General features: G+C 57.2%; 1 protein-coding gene across 1 annotated transcript in view; it reads left to right on the forward strand.

Annotated features, from left to right (window-relative positions):
- EPHA10 (EPH receptor A10) overlaps positions 1-17,010 on the forward strand; it is a 38,850-nt gene extending 21,840 nt beyond the window's left edge. Inside the window, exons 6-17 of the mRNA XM_045895452.2 lie at positions 1,891-2,024; positions 4,596-4,767; positions 8,214-8,322; positions 11,704-11,765; positions 11,881-12,006; positions 12,667-12,852; positions 13,319-13,380; positions 13,589-13,792; positions 14,082-14,231; positions 14,424-14,617; positions 15,335-15,490; positions 15,619-17,010. Of these exons, the coding sequence (XP_045751408.1) occupies positions 1,891-2,024; positions 4,596-4,767; positions 8,214-8,322; positions 11,704-11,765; positions 11,881-12,006; positions 12,667-12,852; positions 13,319-13,380; positions 13,589-13,792; positions 14,082-14,231; positions 14,424-14,617; positions 15,335-15,490; positions 15,619-15,733 (1,670 nt within the window). The 3' untranslated portion in view covers positions 15,734-17,010. The remainder of the gene's footprint in view (positions 1-1,890; positions 2,025-4,595; positions 4,768-8,213; positions 8,323-11,703; positions 11,766-11,880; positions 12,007-12,666; positions 12,853-13,318; positions 13,381-13,588; positions 13,793-14,081; positions 14,232-14,423; positions 14,618-15,334; positions 15,491-15,618) is intronic.
- Positions 17,011-19,496: the final 2,486 nt, after the last annotated feature.

Consider the following 19,496-nt stretch of genomic DNA (forward strand, 5'->3'; position numbering starts at 1 on the left):
CAGGTGTCCTTTAAATATATTTTTATTATTTTATTTAAGTAGGCTCCATGCCCTGCATGGAGCACAATGCAGGGCTCAAACTCACGACCCTGAGATCAAGACTTCGGAGCTGAGATCAAGTTGTTGGATACAGAGACACCTTGGTGGCTCAGGCAGTTGAGTGTCCGGACTCTTGATTTCTCCTCAGGTCATTATCTCAGGGTTGTGAGATAGAGCCCTGCGCCACGCTCTGTGCTCAGCAGGGAGTCCACTTGGAATTCTCTCTCTCCCTCCCTCCTTTACCCTCTGCCCTTCCCCCTGTGCTCTCTCTCTCTCACTCTCCCTTTAAAATAAATAAATATATCTTAAAAAAAAAAAAAAAGAAGAGTCAGACACTTAACCGACTGGCCACCTAGGCACCCTCCTCTCTATTTTCTTCCAGGAGTTTTATAGTTTCAGGTCTCATATTTAGGTCTGTAATTTATTTCATGTTAGATTTTGTATGTGGTATAAGGTAAGGGTCCAAATTCATTCTTTGCATGTGGATAATCAGTTTTCCCAGCACTGTTTGTTGAAAAGACTGTCCTTTCCCCAGTGTGTCAGCTTGGCACTCTTGTCAAAAATCATTAGACTGTGCGTGTGAGGGTTTATTTCTGGGCTCTCTATTCTGTTCAGTTGGTCTGTATTTCTGTCTCTATACCAGTACCAAACTGTTTTGATTATGGTGGCTTTGTAATGTTTTTGAAGTCAAAAAGTGTGAGGCCTCTAGCCTTGTTTTTCTTTTTCAAGGTCATATTGCTATTCATGGTCCTTTGATTTTTCCATATGAATTTTAGGATTTCTATTTCTGCAAAAAAACATCTTTGAGATTTTGATGGGAATTGAGTTGAATTTGTAGGTCACTTTGGGTAGCATGGACATTGTAACAATATTAAGTGTTCTACTTCATAAACACGATGTCTTTCCATTTATTCGTGTCTTCTTTAATTTCTTTCAGCAATGTTTTCTCGTTTTTCATTAACTTTATTCCTAAGTATTTTATTCTTTTTGCTGCAATTGTATATGGGATTGTTTTCTTCATTTCCTGTTCGGATTGTCCATTGTTAGTGTGTGGGAACACGACTGATTTTTGTGTGTTGACTTTGTATCCTGCATCTTTGCTGTCTTCATTTATTAGTTCTAACGGTGTTTTTGTGGAATTTTTAGGATTTTCTACGTATAAGAATATGTCACCTGTGGACTGAAATAATTGTACTTCTTTCTTTCCAATCTCAATGCCTTTTATTTCTTTCTCTTGCCCTAAGCTCTCTGGCTAGGACTTCTGTATATGTTAAATTGAAGTGGCAAGTGTGGACATCCTTGCCTTGGTCCTGATCTTCAAGTGAAGGCTTTCAGTTTTCCACCTTTGAGCATGTTGGCTGTGGCTTTTCATATATGGTCTTTATTATGACGAGGTAGTTTCCTGCGGTCCCTAGTGCGTCCAGCGTATTGCCTCTCGACCAGACCGTCAGAGTAGCTAAGTAGGTTGTTTTCCTGCCTCCTATGCTCTTTAATGTCTCCAAACCACAGAGAGTGTAGAAAGGACCTGGGAGATTAGAACCAGCCACCACTAGGGCAGCTGGAGTGCAGGGGGTGGGCAAGCAGCAGGTGGCTTGGGCACCCCCTACCCCCCCCCCCCATCCCTCCCTTCCTCGCAGAGACCCGGGAAGCTGAGAGCTGTGGGGTGAGAGCGGCCTCCCTTCCCTCTGGTCTCTGGACTCAACAGCTCAGACCCCGCCCCTCAGAGCCTCTGGCCCCGCCCCACCCACCTGGCCCCGCCCCCACTCCCTGCATGCCTCGCCTTTCCAGCGCCCACAGGGGCCCTGACCCACAGTGGGATCCCGTGGAGAACCCGGCGTTACTTACTTTCAGCGCCCTGGGAGGAGGATGAGATCCGCAGGGACCGAGTGGAGCCCCAGAGTGTGTCCCTGTCGTGGCGGGAGCCCATCCCCGTCGGAGCTCCGGGGGTTAACGGCACCGAATACGAGATCCGATACTACGAGAAGGTGAGGCGGGGTCTGGGCGGGACCTGGGTCTGCGTTCAGGGGCTGTGGTCTGTCTCCAGCAGCCGCTTCCTTTTCTACCTTCTGGCCGCAAAAAGTCCTCCTTACTTTCTTTGTGAACATAGCCACCGGCCTCCTAAGGCCTGAGTTTCTTCCTGTCCCCTCCACTCCGTGCATGGACCCCACTGCTCATCCGCTGTCCCCCCTCTCTGCTCCTCACCAGTCATCAGCTCCATTGTCACCACTTTTGCCTGGTGTTTACAGTTGACTAAGAGCTTTCCCTGGGGGCTGATCCAGGTCTTGCGTGGTCAGACCATATACATACAATTTGCAACCCTTTTTAAGAAAAAGAATGCAGAAATACCATATTGTTTCAAAATTTACAAACATGTCTGACCTAGGTCAGGTGGTCCACTGGAACTTGGCCGTGTGCTGGTAAATGTTTAACATCCTGCTCTCCAGAACAATGAATGGATGTATGAATTATTTTTATAGTTTTACTGATATACAGGATGTGTAATGCATCGTTTACAGATAAGAAGAAAAGATATACAGTGTCCTTATTGTAAACTCCATCTAGCCGATTGATCCTTATAGGATGCTTTTGCCAATTTTTGCTGACTTCTTGTATCTGTTGTCAATCTACGGTTGCAGTTCAACCTCGACTTGACAAATGGAGATATGTCCCAATCCACTATCTCTTTTCCCCATAAATTTATCATCTTTAAATGTGATATGTAATCTACTGTTAAAGTGTTTCTCACCTTGGTGCCAGTTTTCTTCATTCAAGCAAAACCTTGCTTTCATCTTCAGCATGTCATGTGTCAGAACTTCACTCAGCCCTTAGTGACTCGAGGGACTTCTTAGCTGAATCAGATAATAGTTTTTGAATACTGGAAGTCTACTGAGAGCTGTGAGTTGGGGGTGGGTGGGGAGTGAACACGAAGGAGGAGGGACTCCTGAGTCACTGCTGGGAGATCTAGGGATGGGGTGCCATCCATGGAGGAGGAGAAGCCTGTCTGGGCTCAGAGGGTGAGCTGGGGTTGGCCCATGCAACGTTCAGGGGGTCCCTGGTACATCCAGGTGGACTTGGGGGTCTGCAGCTCAAGGCAGAGGCCTATCCTGGAAAAAGAGGTGGGGCCTTTCAGCATAGGGCTGGGAGCTGAATGAAGCCAAGGGCCGGAAGAGAAGGCCAAGAAGGACATTGAGCGTGAGAAGAGGGGCCGAGACAGAGCTCTGAGGAGCCCTGAGGTTTAGGAGACCGCAGAGGACACTGGGAAGGAGCCGTGCACGCAGTCGTTGCTCACAGAGGCCTCACTGAACTGACATGGGGTGGGGGTCAGCGCATAGGAGACAGAGTCCCGAAGCAGAGCTGGGTGGGTGCTCCAGGCCCTAAGGGGCTGTGAATTTGCAGGGAACCAAAACCCTTGAAAAGAGGAGCCTGTACAAAAGGGGTTCCGTGTGAAAGGCTTCAGGGTCATCGCAGGGAAGCCCGGGACCACAAGTCCTGGAGGCATGGTGCTCCTCATCTGCCCTTCTCTGTGCACACCAGTGCCTGTGTCCTCTGCACAGGGGCTTGCTCAGGGCCCATGAGGGCGGCCCAGGACAGCAGCCTTGTTTCTTCGCCCCGCCCTGCCCCTACCCTGCCCGTCTCTCAGAGGTCCCGCCTGCAGCCCCTGTCTCACTGTCTTTCCCTGGGTCGTTCAGATACCTGGAAGAGAGATTCCGACTGGCCCAGTTCAGGTCAGAGTCTTCCCCATTCCTGAATACCATGACCAAAGAACTGGACCACATGATAATGAGGGGCTGTGAGCTTGGCAGGGGCTCTAATAAGGTTGGGGGGGGGGCAGGCAGAGACGAAACGATGGCCGCATCCCCAGTACACACCATTATCAGATGTGCTGGGGGCAGTATGATATAAAGTACGCACGGGACCCAAAGGAATCAAGACAGTGTTGTTCTGACCCTTCCCTGATGCGACTGTCCCCTATAAAGGAAGAGAGAACTACTACTGCGGGTGCTGTAGGTAGCCCCAGGCCTCCGAAGAGTCTAGCTCAGCAGCGGGCAGTGAGCCGGCCCTCCCTCCGTGACAGCTACCGCTGTCCCCACTGTCCAGCAGGGGCCTTGGGCGAGTCTTTCCACCCCTCTGTGCCCCAGTCCTTGTCTGTGAAAACCAGATGACAAAGAGAAGGATCTGTGTGAGCCGACAGGGGCCGGGCAGGTGTCAGGGCTGTTTCTCACTCCTCCGAGGCATCAGGCCCAGCTCACCCTCTGGACCGCGAGGCCCTGACGTCTGTCCTCCGAAGGGGGATCTAGCGTCTTCTCTGGAGTTTCTCTTACTGCTCTTAGCCACAAATACCACTGAGTGTACTTGGGACCTTGGGTGCAGGGAGGGGTTGGAGAGCCTGTGGAAGAAGCCTACGGAGCCCTCCCTAGATGGTCCGAGTCAGGTTCTCCCACCTGGTCCATGCTCGCCTCAGCGCTTCTCCACCCCCCTACTCCTGGCCCCCATCATTCTCCAAGGAGCGCGGGTCTGGCCCTGTGGCTGAGCCTTACTTCTTGGTCCTTCCTCAGGGTCAGAGTGAGCAGACTTACTCCACGGTGAAGACAGGGGCACCTGCAGTCACAGTCACCAACCTGAAGCCGGCTACCCGCTACGTCTTTCAGATCCGGGCAGCTTCCCCGGGGCCCTCCTGGGAGACCCAGAGCTTCAATCCCTCCATTGAAGTGCAGACCCCAGGGGAGGGTAAGTGATGTGTGTATGTAGAGAGGGGCTGAGGTGGGGAGACCAGCTGGGGTGGGGGTGGTTATCCATGCAATTAAGGGAGCCCACAGAACAGTTTAATTACAACCTAAATAATTAATGAATTTGGAATCCATCAACGAGGGCCTATTCAGTGACATGAATTAAATGGGAGGGCCTCGTCCTGGGGGAGCTCACAGGGGAGGGGCTCATGAACAGCTATAAGCCACGTCTCAGCTGGGATCTCCAGCCTCCCAGGACCTCCCGTGTCTTGTAGAAACATCCTGTGCCCTCTCCAAGATTCTTGCTATTTTTCTTGGGAGGAGTTGTAGTCTCATGGTCACTTCTTGCTCCGAAGGCTAAATTCTTTCCCATTCTGCTTCTTTCTCTCTGCCGTGATATAGACTCAAACATGGGATGCCGTCCCTTTCCCCACTCGGCCTTAGAGTGAGAAGCACACTTCACTGAAGGTTGGGGACACAAAGGGGTCGCACCACAGCAATAAACAAAACAAAACAGAGCGAGAGTTGTGCACGTTCAGTGGGGGGATTGTATGGTACGTGAATCATTTCTCCCAATAAAGCTATTATCAAGATGAAACAACAAAACAGAGCAAAAGCTGAACATCAGATGCCCTGATTTTAAAACGGCTCTGGCTTCTCCCCCGTGGTATTATGCTACCCGCTTCCTCCCTTCACCTCCCTCCCCTGGCTCCTCTTCTCTCCACCCCCACCCCCAAATTCCCTTTCATGACGAGAGATGAGCAGCTTAGCTGTGGCTTTGGTGGTTTTGCCTGCTGCGAACCCTGCCCTCAGGGTCTCACCTCTATCTACCCTGAGCAGTTCATGAAAGTATTTTCCCAGACAAAGGCAGTTCCCCCTAAGAGGCATTCTGACACCAGCTGTCAAGATAATAATTCTTTCCAACCTGCTACATGAGTCTAATCCAAGATAGGAAGAGCTGGAGCCCAAAGGGAGGTGGAGATAAAATGTTGAGGGAGTTTGGGTTCTGGGAAGAGAGACAGCGCTTCTCGCTCGAATGCCTGTCTGTGCCAGACCTTGGCCAGGTGCTGGCAGGAGGAGATTAGAGCTCTGTCCTGAAGGCTGGGGAGCATTTGAATGTGTGGAGATGGGCAGAGAAGGCATGTGGGGTAGACGAATCCATCTGAACAAAGGCGCACAGGTTTGGCTGGAGTGAGTGTGGTGGGGGTGGGAGCTGGGGGCTGTTAGCTGAAATGGGCCGATGATTTCCATTCAGTTGGTGCTTCCCAGTGAGTAGACCCTGCTTGGACCCTCGGCCTCCTTGGCTGTGGCCCAGGCTCTGGGGGAACAGGTCTCCCAGTCTGCAGATCCCTTCTTCCAGTGATCTGTGACCCTAACTCAGGAGCACGATTAAGGATCCCGCTTCAGCCCTGTATCAGCTACCCATTGCTGCATAACAAATTACCCCAAACCGAGTAGCTGCAAACAGCCAACATTTGTTCTCTCATGGTTTTTGTGGGCCAGGCATCTGGGTGCAGCTTAACTAGGTGCCATGGGCTCAGGGTCCCTCACAGCTGCAGTTGTCTCAAGGCTCGGGTTCTTGCTGGCTCTTTGCTGGAGGCATGCAGTTCTCTGCCTCTTGGGCTTCTGCCTAGAGCTCCTCATCACACAGCAACTCGATTCTTTCAGAGACTGAGTAAGAGAGAGAGAGAGAGGGTGCCCAAGACAAGCCACAGTCTCTTGTCTGTGACATCCCATCCTTCGGCTGCATTCTCTTCATTAGAAACAAGTCACTATGTCAAGCCCACACTCAAGGGGACTGAATACCAGGAGGTGGGGAATCCAGGGGGCACATCTCATAAGCCACCTGCCACAACCGCCCTGTCTCCATTTCCAGGTCCACATGGACACTTCATTTCAAACAGTTCTTGGCAACGCCACCCACCTCTGCCCCAGCCAGACCCCGGGTCCTTTCCCCACCTCTGGAACCATGGGCTCTAAAGTCCGCTCATTGACCTTGGCCTTGTTGGCGTCTAACTCTCCCTTCCTCCTCTGTCCCTTGTCACTTGACTGTGACATCCTCCTAACAGCCCTGGGGATCCAACCTCAGCTCCCAGGTTCTGAGCCCCTCCTGGCCCCATATCGCCCCAGCCACTGTGGATCCTCCCCGGGGAAATGCTCCCTCACTCCCTGGATGCTGTGTTGTGCCCGCCCTTCTTGTCCTGGAGCCTGGAGCTGGCCTGAGACCTGCGTCCCACGCCTCATCTAATCTCAACGGAGTCTCCAGGACTGCGCAGCATCTCCCCCATTCTCAATAGTTTTCCTAAACATTTCCCCCTCTCTCAGGTACCTCCTGTCCATCCCTGCTTCCAACCCAGCAGATACCTTCATCCCTTTCCCCTCAGGCAGGAACTCTGTCCATTGCTCCCTGGCTCCCTGTCACCCTCAGGATGAAGTCCCTGCTCCTTGGCCTGGCATCCCAGGCCCTTCAGGTGCTGTCTCCTCCCCCCCTCCCCCCCCCATTCCCTTTTTCCTCCCACCATCCAGCTTCACATCTGGCCCCTCTTGGCCTCCATGCGGCCTGTTTTCCCAGCCCCATGGGATGGCTTGCCATTTTCCAGACCCTGCCTGTGCGCCCAAGCACCACCAGAACCTTTCCGAGCTCCCAGGCCCAGTGCAGATGCCACGCCTTTTCTGTGAAGCCTTCCTCACTGGCTTTAGGAAGAAATGAGCGTGTCTCTGCTCAGCTCTCTGTTTCTGTTTTCATTCTACAGTTAGGAATTTTGTTTCTGTCTCCCCCACTGGTCTCTAGCCTCCTCCGGGGCAGGGATTCTGGCTCATTCATCACTGCCTTCCAAGTGCTGGCGCCAGCCTGTCACACATGTTGGATGGATGGAGGGATGGAGGGATGGATAGACGGGGCTGGGAGCCTGCGGTCCTCTAGACCCCTCACTTGGGGAAATAGCTCACAGTAGAGGCTTTTGGAATCAGGCTCAAATCTTAGGTTTACCATTTAGTAGTCGTGGGACCCTGGGCAAACTGCACAACTTTTCTCGATGTCGGTCTTCTCAGCTATAAAATGGAGACACCACCACCTTACTGGCTGGTTGTGACAGTGAAACAGGGTCATTTAGTTAAGGCACGTGGCACAGTATCCTGAGTAAGTGTGCATTCAATGTTACCTTACTGTAATTGGCGGCGGCGGTCCGGATGGGGCCGGGGAGCTCAGGTGAGAGGCCATTCCCCCTGCAGAGCTACATTAAGTCATGCCCATCTGAAAGGCCAAAGGGAGGCCCAGGCCTGCCTGTCTGGACCCCGGGGCCTCTCGCAGAGCTGGACTGCAGGGAGAGGAGGAAGCTCCAAGCGCCCCCGTGGGCCTTCTGCTGTGGGGGCAGGGCAGGAGCCTGCCCTGGGGCGGCCCCCGGAGCCTGGCCCTCGGCCTGCCTCAACCTCCTGCTTTACCCCCAGCTGCCTCAGGGTCCAGGGACCACAACCCTGCGGTCGTCGTCACCGTGGTGACCGTCTCAGCCCTCCTCGTCCTGGGCTCTGTGATGAGCGTGCTGGCCATGTGGAGGAGGTAGGTGGCTGGTCCCGGCTTGGCTGACTCCTGCTGGGTCGTGGCCCTGGGCACACTCACGTGTGCTCACGGCCCCTTTGTCTGTGCGTGCATTCGCACACATGCAGATTTGCGCACGCAAGCATCCTGCGGTGTAGATCCAGGCAGGGCCGGCGCGGTCCCGGCCCCTCCCCCACTTACTGCTCCTGCCGCAGCCGGCGCTGCCTCCAGCTCAGCCCGCGCTGGGATGAAGGGGATTGAGCTCCTTAGCTCGTTAAATGTCAGAAGGCATCACTGAGGATGGAATCAAGCTCCGGCTGCTCCAGTGTGATTAGGATTCTCCTGAGGCGCTCAGAGGCCCCCAGCCCCTGCCCGCAAGGGATCTTGAGGCCCTTGAACACAGGCAAAGGGAAGAAAGGCAGAAACTGTGTGTGGGAGGGGGGAGGCCAGGGAGGGGAACTCATTCACCAGGAGGAAGCTTGCAGGAGAGTGGGCAGAGAAAGGGGGTGGGAGGAGGGGGAAGGATGTGGAGCTCGAGTTTGTTTCAGAGAAGATTCCAGTCCTTTTGCACGCAGCAGAAAGCTCATAGCATGTATTTCCACCTTCTCCCCAGGGCCACACTCTGCTGCATGCAGAGGTACCAGGCTGGGGCTGAGGTCAGCAGACTTGAGGGGTGGAAAGTCTGCATGTGATGGGCCGGGGGCGGGGTGGGGGGGGGAGCAGAGGCGAGCGATGGCTGCTCGGGGAGCCACATCCCAGCACATCTCAGCATCCTGGAACTGCCTGTGGGCTGGAGGGACAGCGAGTATTCACACGGCACTGTTTGCTGGCCTTGACTGGAGCACTGAAAGTGACTAAGGAGGGGAGATCCTTGACCTGGGGGTCTGGGAGCCCCTCTGCCTGGGCCAGGACAGTCAGGGAGGCAGGACAGGAGTAGTAAGCTCCTTTCTGGTGCTTAGACGCCCATATTGGACCTGTTGGGAAAGTAGGAATGGACAGGAGCTGAGAGCCTCTTGTCCTGGCTGGGAGCTTAAGAGCTCAGGGAGGCAGGCGGAGGAACTGGGAGAGAGGGGTATAAGGAGCACCCTTCCGGGCAAGGGCTGTGCAGGACAGGAGTAGCTGCCCAGGAGCACCTCGGAGACAGATGCACTAGGGCAGGTCGAGGAAGCCAGGGGTCGGTCTCAAAACCTGCTCAAAATCCCGTGGCACGGAAACAGGGAGAATCTGCGGGTCAGGTGCCGATGGGCATGTCCAGCCAGCCTCACAGGCTGACCTCTCTCTGAGTCCCTGCAGAACTTGCCCTCTGCGGGGTCTCCTCCCCTCTGCTTTCCGTCCCCACCCCATCCTGGCTCATTCCACTTCTCACCAGAGGGTGTTGTCTGGTGGAAGCTTCTCGGTTTCTCTGCCACTCCTCCATCCGCTCGGCCTTGCCCCCTTTCTCTCTACCCACCTTTCCTGGATGTTCTCATTCATGGGAAGTCCTGTCACCACTCTGGGTGACTTCAGTGCCCTTGGTAACCTGTCCCACCCCTTCGCTTCTTGGTTCTTTGACTTCCTCATTCCCAAGGACCTTCTGTTCCGTTCCACCCCGGCCTCCCTCTCCCGTATCCTGCCATGGACCTCGCCATCACCCCAAATACTCTGTCCAGCTGGCCTTTCCACTCATGCCCCGCAGGTGCCCTGTCCTTACAGCTTGCCCCCTCGGCCACATCTGTTGCACCTGCTCCTTCAGTGCATCATTGGCCGCCTGGCCCCTCATCCGCAAGTCTGCACACCTGCCTGTCTCTGCACCCATCCTCTCCCTCCCTGTGCCCTGGAGGAGGTGCCTTCCTCTTAGTCCTTCCTGCTGTGTTCCGAACCCCGCCCCTTCTCACCACCTCAGGAACCCTACTGTTTCTAATGTCCCCCTCTGCCCCACATAACAGCTGACATTTAGTGAGTGCTTAGTAAGCTCTGTGCAACCATGCTGTATCGGGCGGGGCTGTCTTTATCCTGATTTTATTAAAGAGAAATCTGAGCCCACCGAGTCCCACAGCTACCAAGCAGAGGAGCTGGGAAGCCAGTCCCTGCGTGAGGTTCCAGAGCCCATGCTGCTAACCACCATCGTGACCACTTCAGCCCCCTTTCCCATCCATATAGAAACATCTCCCTAACCGCCCCCTCCTCCGAGCCTCCACACCATCTCTCTCCCCGTGCCACTTTTTTCTTTCCTGCCTTCCTGTGACGTGGCCACCCCTGATTTCCCTTCTGTTTCCCTTTGACTTGTCTGGCGGTTCTTTTGTGATCTCCTCCATGGCCTCTTTCTCCTCTACCCGGTCTCTGAATGTCGGGGTCCTCAGACTTGTCCACGGTCCCACTTCCCAGGCTCTGTCCTCTTCCTGGACAATGCTCACAGCTGCCGCACTCGTATCTCCAGGGCAGACCTCTCTTGCACCCCCCACCCCACTCATTTCTAACTCCCTACTCCGCGCCCCTCCCTGCTCATCCCGTGGGCGCTGCACGTTCGTTCCCACCGGCGCAGCCCGAGCGAGAGCTTCTTTCTCCCTGTCCTTGTAAACGGCACCACCATCAACGGTTGGGCAATGCAGAACCCCAGAAGTCATTCCGACCTTCTCCCTCCTCCTTTCTGCCTTCTAGCAGTCTCGGAGCCCTGTGGCCCTGTCACCTAAACGTCACTTGAGCACTCGAGTCCTCTTTTCTCCGGGTCCATGCTCCCCCTGTAGCCCGAGCCACTGAGCCACCGTCAGCTCCTGAGGGTCGGGGCGGGGGGCGGCAGCTGCAGCCAGCGTGATCTTTCTAAAATGCAGATTGAGTCATGGTGCTCACCTGCTCAACACCACCAGGGCTCTCCTCTGGGCCAGCAAGGCCCCCTTCAGGGGCCCCTAATGCCTGTTGGGGGCTCTGGTGATAGTGACGCAGTCCTTTGGTCCATGGCCACCTCTGCCTCAGGAAGCCCTCCTTGGAGGTCTGGGACTGGTCAGGCCCATCGGCTGCGTGTGCCCCTCTGTGCTTGGACCTGTGAGCGGGCTTGCGATAGATGCTCAGTGCTTGTTTACCTGGCTAGACCCCGGCTGCCCCTGACTGCAGGGGCCACCCGATTTGCTCAAAGTTCAGGGGTTCAAAGTCAGGGGTATGGATTTGGGTGCCTCTGGAGGTGCAAGAATATGCATTGTGTCTCAGAGGGAAAATAATTAGGAATGTGGGTGGGGATGAGGGGTTAGGTCTGGGGCTGGGGTTATGTGTCGGCTGTGGGGAGGAGCTCTCAAAGCAGGACAAGAAGGTCCCTCCCCTAGGGCACAGATCTTAATGGTTTTGAAGGGATAAGGAGCTGCCACCCTGGGTCTGGTAAGAGGCCAAGGGCTGGGGCTGCCTGGCTCAAAGAGTGACTCTGCACCTGCCCAGGCCCTGCCCCTATGGCAAAGGAGGTCAGGACGCCCACGATGAGGAGGAGCTGTATTTCCACTGTGAGTTGTCGCCTGCCCCTGCTTAGCCCTCTTCCTTGCTGCCCTTCATGACCCCTCCCACCCCCGGCCACAGAACCCCTTCCTCCAGCCCCTGTCTGTTCTCCCTGCATTCCAGTCAAAGTCCCGACGCGCCGCACGTTCTTAGACCCCCAGAGCTGTGGGGACCCGCTGCAGGCTGTTCATCTGTTTGCTAAGGAGCTGGATGCAAAAACTGTCACACTGGAGAAAAGCCTTGGAGCAGGCAAGCTGGGCACCCAGGAAGCCTTGTCCGTCCCAAGAGCCCCCTCTCTTCCCTCATCCTCACCTCTGCCCTCCAGGCCCTCCCCCATTTCTGGAAGCCCTGCCTTCACCCCAGTCCTGGCCTGCCCAGGAAGCCCCAGCTCCACACCAAACAGGACCTCCACCCACCGGGTTCCAGGGAAGGGGATGGCAGAGGAGTCTGTGATCCTGCCTTCCTACCCTCTCCTCGTCCCCATGGTCACTGAGGAGGCCTCCCCACCCTAGCCCTTTCCCCCCTGGCCTCCGCAGACTGCCACTGGCAGAAGTATAGTCCCAGGCCTTCATGGGGGGGCACAGTGGGGAGGAGCATTCACAGACTTGGGGACCAGACACACCTGAGTTCTAGTCCTGGCTCTACCGCTGACCAGCTGTGTGCCTCTTCTGCTCTGAACTCGTTCCTTGTCTGTAAAACGGGCACGATAGCTCCTCATGCAGAGCGAGGTGGGGACTGCGAAGCCCACGTCACATCACTGGGTCTCAGCTTGCCATGATTCGAACTCGGGAGCCCTGAGCCCCAGGCCAGGAACAGCCTGTGATCCCAAGCTGCTTTCTCCGCTGCTCACCGGGCCTGGGTTGGCCAGGGGGGTGGCCTCCAGGGGACTGAGGTGCTCTGTCCTCACAGGGCGGTTCGGGGAGCTGTCCTTCGGCCGCCTGCAGCTCCCTGGCCTCCAGGAGCTCCCCGTGGCCGTGCACACCCTCAGGGACGGCTGCTCTGACTCCCAGAGGCTCAGCTTCCTGGCTGAGGCCCTCACCCTGGGCCAGTTCGACCACAGCCATGTCGTGAGGCTGGAGGGTGTCGTCACCCGAGGTAGGGCCGTGTCCTCCGCAAGTATGGGTGGAAACAGGGTGGGAGGTGGGGTGCTCCTATGCCCCCAGGCCCTTCCTCCAGCCATGGGATGGGGAGCCCCTAAGCTGCCCAATATGGAGAGAAGGCCTCAGCTCTCTTTCACCGACTCAGGGAGACCCTTCCGACCTTGAATGACCTTTCTGACCTGTAGTGACCCTGTTGGGGGTGGACTGCTTGGACCTTGAGTGATCTTTCTTAGCAAACTTATTGCAGCTCCTAGACCTTGGCCTTTGTCCTCCTCCAGATGCCTCATCTTTTGTTCTTTGGCATAGAGGGTCCTGGGCAGGGGTGCGGCCCACCTGGGGAAACTTGTTTCTGGCTGTCTCAGCTCAGGCTGGGGCCCGGGTGGGGGGAGCATGTGTGTGAGCGGTGGGGGGTGGGGGGTGGGGCAGGCAGCTTAGTGTGTGTGTCCCCATCCCTGGCACAGGAAGCACCTTGATGATTGTCACTGAGTACATGAGCCATGGGGCCCTGGACGGCTTCCTGCGGGTGAGTGGCCTGGGTCCTGGGGGGTACCGCTGACCATGTTAGTCTTTGTTCCTCACTTTCTCTTTGGTGGGACTTGTACTTGGCATCGTTCCCTAAAAAGGGGCCCACTGGCCAGGCCCACCTGGTGGGTCCCAGGGCAAACCCAGAGGGGGCCAGGTGACTTCGCTGGGGTCCCACAGCCCCAGAGAACTGCATGTTCCTCCCACAGAGGCATGAGGGCCAGCTGGCAGCCAGGCAGCTGTTGGGGCTGCTGCCTGGGCTGGCATCAGCCATGAAGTATCTCTCGGAAATGGGCTACGTCCACCGGGGCCTGGCGGCCCGCCGTGTACTGCTCAGCAGTGGCCTTATCTGCAAGATCTCTGGCTTTGGGCGGGGCCCCCGGGACCGAGCAGAGGCTGTCTACACCACCATGGTGAGGGTTCCCTTCTCCCAGGCAAACCTGCCCATCAGACTGCACCAGGGTCCCCCTCACCCACTGCTGCCCTCTTCCCTGCCTTGTCAGGGTCACACTCCCTACAGCCCTGCCCCTCCCCCCACTTGGCCCCAAATGAATGCCAGTGTGGGCATCATTATGTGCCTTCCCCAGAGGTGCAGCTGGGAGGACGGCAGGTGGGGCTGGGTCTGGGGCTCCGTGGGGTGGGGAGCCCTGGGGGTCCTTGGGCCAGTCCCTTCCTGCCCCTGACCTGCTTGCCTGCCTGCAGAGTGGCCGGAGCCCAGCACTGTGGGCCGCCCCCGAGACGCTTCAGTTTGGACACTTCAGCTCTGCCAGTGACGTGTGGAGCTTTGGTGTCGTCATGTGGGAGGTGATGGCCTTTGGGGAGCGGCCCTACTGGGACATGTCTGGCCAAGACGTGAGTGATCTTGGGCCCCAACTCCCTGACCTCTGCCCATTGACCCTTGATCTCTCAGCCCTAGGCCCCTCTTCACTGCCTACTTGCTTCCGGTCCTGCCTGGTCACTGCCTGAGTCTTCCTTGGGATGGGATGTGTGCATGTGTTGGAGGGACTGAAAGCTTCCTGTCTGCCCCTCACCTCCATGGCCCAGGTGATCAAGGCAGTGGAGGATGGCTTCCGGCTGCCACCCCCCAGGAACTGCCCCTCCCCCCTACACCGTCTGATGCTAGACTGCTGGCAGAAGGACCCAAGTGAGCGGCCCAGGTTCTCCCAGATCCACAGCATCCTGAGCAAGATGGTGCAGGACCCGGAACCCCCAAAGTGTGCCACGACCGCCTCTCCCAGGTACAACTGATGCCATTTTGTGCCAGGTTCACTCCCACCTATCCCCAACCACCAGATACAGTTGACCACTTGCCTCGCCGTGAGTGGGCTCCCCATGTGGCCCAAGTGTAACTGCCCTACCTGTCCCACCCCACCTGTCCACCTCACCTGTCCCACCCCACCTGTCTACCCCACCTGTCTACCCCACCTGTCCCACCCCACCTGTCCAGGTAGGGCCGCTCACCCAGTTGCCTAGATAGATCTGATACTCTGCCTGCCTCAGACACATGGACATTGTCCTCCACCTTAGTCATTCTACTTGTCCTGGGTTTTGCCTCACATGTCCCAGTACAATGACCACTGACTGGGTGAATACATGTGGAAATAGTTCGAACAGGTTTGTAGTAGCAATAGATAAAATAAGTGAAATGAGTATTTCTTGTCCCAAGTATAACATGGGTCACCTCCCAAACCGTCCTAGGTATGTCCTACCCCCTAGATACTCCCAGTACCTTTAGCTGGCCCAAGTGCAGCCCACTCTCTACCTACCTGCCCGGGTATCTCAAAACTCACACCTGCTCTGACAATGCCTCACACTCTGTGGAGCCGGGTCTGCCCTGGGGCTCGGTCGCCCTCCCCTTCTCCTGTCCTTTCTCGGCTGGCCTCTCCTCAGGAGAGTGACCAGGTCTGGGCACCAGAACCCTGCTGCCGACTGACCACAGCTCCTCTGCTCCCCAGGCCTCCCACCCCCCTGGCGGACCGTGCCTTCTCCACCTTTCCGTCCTTCGGCTCCGTGGGTGCATGGCTGGAGGCCCTGGACCTGGGCCGCTACAAGGACAGCTTCACTGCCGGTGGCTACGGGAGCCTGGAGGCCGTGGCCGCCATGGCCGCCCAGTGAGTCTGAGGAACCTGTCTGGGAGGGCCCGAGCCTGTCCTAATTCTGGGCCCTTCCCTGTCCCGACGGAGGGAGGGAGAGCAGAAGAGGGTTTGAGCCAGCTGGGTCTGACCGGCCCTTCTTTCAGGGACCTGGTGAGCCTGGGCATCTCGTCGGTGGAACATCGAGAGGCCCTCCTCAGTGGGATCAGCGCCCTGCGGGCACGCATGCTCCAGCTGCAAGGCCAGGGGGTGCAGGTGTGAGCCACGCCGTCCTTCCAGGCCAGGACCCCAGCCCTCACAGGGACCCTGGCACGCCGCACCCCGGCGGGGTGGAAGTGAGCACGCTCTCCCTGCACTCGGGCCCAGAGCTTGTTTGGGACCACAGGTCCCCTCATTTCACTGCCTACTCCTCCCATTTTCCCCAGTCTGAACACCTTGGCTGACTCAGTCCCCCTGGCCAGAGGGTTTAAATCCCTGGGGAGAACCCCTGAGATAACAGCAGGAGGAAATGCAGGGTCCCAGAGACCACGGTGGGCAGGACAGAGAGGGAAGACCTAGCTTTAAATAGCCTTGTTCATGTTTTTCTGTCTTCCACACCCACTGGGGCCTGGGGCCTACCCGAGTGGGTGCCCCTATTTCCCATAGACTTATGGGCCAGTTGACAGCATGGGTCCCTAATAAGCTCCCATGAGACCTGGCAGGGACCACCTCTGCCTGGCAGCCCATCCTGAGGGGCCTGGAGAGGCGAGGTCCTCGGCTCCCTGGGCATGGGCTCGGCCACACTGGTCCTGAGGCCCAGGCAGCGAAGGTGGTGCTGAGCTCCGGGGCTGGACCCCAAGGCCCCAGACTCAGGAGCTGATTTCTGCCTCCCCTGCCCTGGGCTGAGAGTTCAGGGTGAGGGTGAGGGTCCTGGCTAGGCCATCAAGGTTCTGGTGCTCCCCTGAGGCCCAGTGAGGCCTCCCGTTTGCATTCCTTTTGTAAATTCACTGGCCGGGACATCTGAGAAGAGCATGAGGGGAGAGGTTTTCTCCCCGGAGGACCCATGAGCTTTGCTCTTCCACCCCAGGGGATGGTGAAGAGATCTTCAGAGGTGGACCTTCCCTCTCTGACAGGCTCTGAGCTACACTGTGCAGAGAGGAATGACGGAGGCTGGTGGAGGAGTTAGGGCCAGGGCTGGGGTTGGAACCCCTGCCCCCAACTCCCAGTCCAGGGCTGAGGTTGGCTCTGGAGAGAGAGTCCTTGGTCCTACCTTGTGATACCAATGCTTTTCCCCGAGGAAGCCTAGAGGTACTCTGAGGTGACCGCCTCTCGCAAGCGCTATCTCCTGGGCACCCCTCAGCCTCCTGGGGAGCACCTTCTCCCTCTGACTTTTGTGGGGCTCCGGCAGGAGTGGCCACACTGAGCTAACTCCAGAGTTCCTTATCCAGAAGAGCTTCCCAGAGGCGGTGGTGATCGCGAGGCCAGGGCTTTCAGAGGACAACAGGAAGGCAGCTGGATCTGGACAGGATTCCAGGGGCTGCGTTTGTCCAGGTCACCCCTGCCATATGCCTACTCTGGGCTTGGCTGTGTGCGGGTGGGTGGGATGGGTGGGAAGGAAGAGCCAAGGGGGAGGAGAAGGGGATGGATGAGACATGGAGCTGGCCCGTGGAGGGCTCAGCCCAGGTGGGGAGACAAGCTCAGGCACTGAGAAGTACGACAGGGATGCCTTCCAAAAGTGCCCTGGGCCCCACGGGAGACCTCGGGGTCTGTGGGCCGCTGGGCCCGAGGGCAGATGGACAGTCTCGTGATTTGTGTATATGGAGGTGTGTCTGGAAAGGCTTCTCAGCTGAGAGGCTGATGCATACGTTCAACAAGGCTTTGAAGGTGGGGGTGGGGGTGTCTGTCCTTGGGGTGGGTGCAGTTTTGCACAGGCCAAGATGGGAGGGCCTAGGACAAGAGGCATCCAAGCAGAGGGACTAGCATGAGAAGAAGCCGGGAGGCTGGAAGATGCAGCGCCTTTTTGGGGAGCACCCACGGTGGGGGACAGTGCGTCACATCAGTGCCTTTGGCTCTTCTCTCCTTGGAACCCCTCCCTCGGCTCCCCGCCTCCTGGGCACCTGCCCCAGTCAGTGACTTTGAGGTACTGGGGAAGCTTGAGATACTGCTTCCACCCTTGACAGGGCCGGGGGGTCCGTTCCCATGCCAGCTGCCCTCCAGGCTCGCCCCCTACCCCCACCCAAGCCCAGAAAGGCCATGGCGTGAGGACCAGTGTCCCGTCTTGGGTGGAGGGAGCCTCGTCCCCATCTCCAGCTACATCGGTCATGCTCTAAAGGCCCAAGCCCCCTCCCCATCCCCCGGCTATTCTGCAGAGGGACCCCCCTGGCTGTGTTGGCAGGACTTCGGTGTCCAGGGTAGACCTCCCCTCCATGGAGGAGTGAGGTCCCATAATCCTGAGGGGTCCCAGACCTCTGCCCTGCACGGATGCGGGCTGATGGCTCTCTGGGAGCTCTCTACAGATCTATTTTTATATGGAACTTGTTCACTGGACAGAGGGAGGCGGCCTGCAACCCTCCAGCTCCCCCATCTGAGCCCATCCAGGGAGGGAAGGGGCTGGTGGTGGGGGGTGGTTCCTTCGACTAATTCTGGACATGTTTTTATATTTCGTGGGTTCTATATGCAGGACAAAGTAATAAAAACTTATCTGTGATATGGTACCTCTTTCAGTGACAATTGCTTACCCATTAAGATCTTATGTGGGAAGTTTCCACCGTCCCCCACCCGCCGTGGGGTGTCTCCAGAGTGTGAGTCTGAGGTCTCTCTGTGTAGACATGAATTGAACAGCCCTTGCCATGAAAGATCTCCCAGTCTAGGGAGGGTGGCCCGGGAGCGGAGAGAAGGAGCTCACCTGGTCTCGGGAGTAGTAACCCAAGGGGGGCAATACTCGGGTGGTGGTGCCATTTTCTGAGATCGACAGCACACGGGGAGGGGAGCAGGTTGGGTAGGCATTGTGGGGAGGAAGGCGGGAAATGACACGCTTGGTTCTAGATGCGTTTGAGGCGTGCAGGTGGAGATGTCTGGGAGATGGGTGGGTGCTGGGCCTGGAACTTGGCACAGACGCCGGCTAGAGGTGGAGCTCTGAGGGCCGTGGCTCCTGGGGGTGGGGGTGCGGGTGGGGGGGTGAAGCCAAGTGAGAAGGAGGTCGCCCTGGGCTAGCCCCGGCGGGGGGGCACAGGGAGCCCTGAGGCAGTCTGCCACTGGGAGACAGAGCCTGAGGGGAGCAATGGAGCGAAGCCAGGAAGCAGTCAGCCATGGAGGCGAAGGGGCAGTGAGTGGGGCTGTGAAATGCGGGGAAGCCGCGTGAGCAGAGGTGGTGGGGGCCGCTGTCAGGGGCTCTTACCCGCGCCGTGCTGTTCCCAGGGCTGCCTCACGGAACGGCAGGCCCGCAGCTTGCACCACCCAGCTCTGCTCAGTCCCACAGCCCCCGGGGCTAGAAGTCGGGGAGCAGGGTGTTGGCAGGGTCGGCTCTTCCCGAGGACTTAGGCCTCTCTGCTGGGCTCTCAGACGGCCGGCTTCTGCCCGCGTCTTCACCCCGCCTTCCGTGTCCACATTTCCCCTTTCAGAAGCACGCCAGTCGAACCAGACTGGCCCACCCGAATGACCTCCCTGGAACTTGACAACCCCTGTAAAGACCCCGTCTCCGAATAGTCACTTTCTGAGGTACCGGGGTTAGGACTTCCACCCATGAATTTCGAGGGGACATAATTCAGCCCCTAACAGTGGCCTTAATCGTGGGGGGCAGAAGCCACGTGAGAGGATCGAGGAGTGGAGCGTGGGGATCTTTGGGGGCGAGCGGCAAAGGGAGGAAGGTGGGATAAGACAGTGATCAGGGCGGAGAGGGGGTGCGGGCTGAATGCTGGAGCATCGCCTGAGTGCTCACACGTGTGCACGCACATGCACACATACACACACACACACACGCACCACGTGAGCCCTTGCCCTTTCCGGCTTCCTAGTGCTTCCGCTCTCCCTGGCCCGGGCTGTTCGT

This window comes from Mirounga angustirostris, unplaced genomic scaffold (assembly GCF_029215605.1).
Source record: "Mirounga angustirostris isolate CCGP_5_RB_7025 unplaced genomic scaffold, mMirAng1.0.hap1 SCAF_4, whole genome shotgun sequence".
Taxonomy (NCBI): domain Eukaryota; kingdom Metazoa; phylum Chordata; class Mammalia; order Carnivora; family Phocidae; genus Mirounga; species Mirounga angustirostris.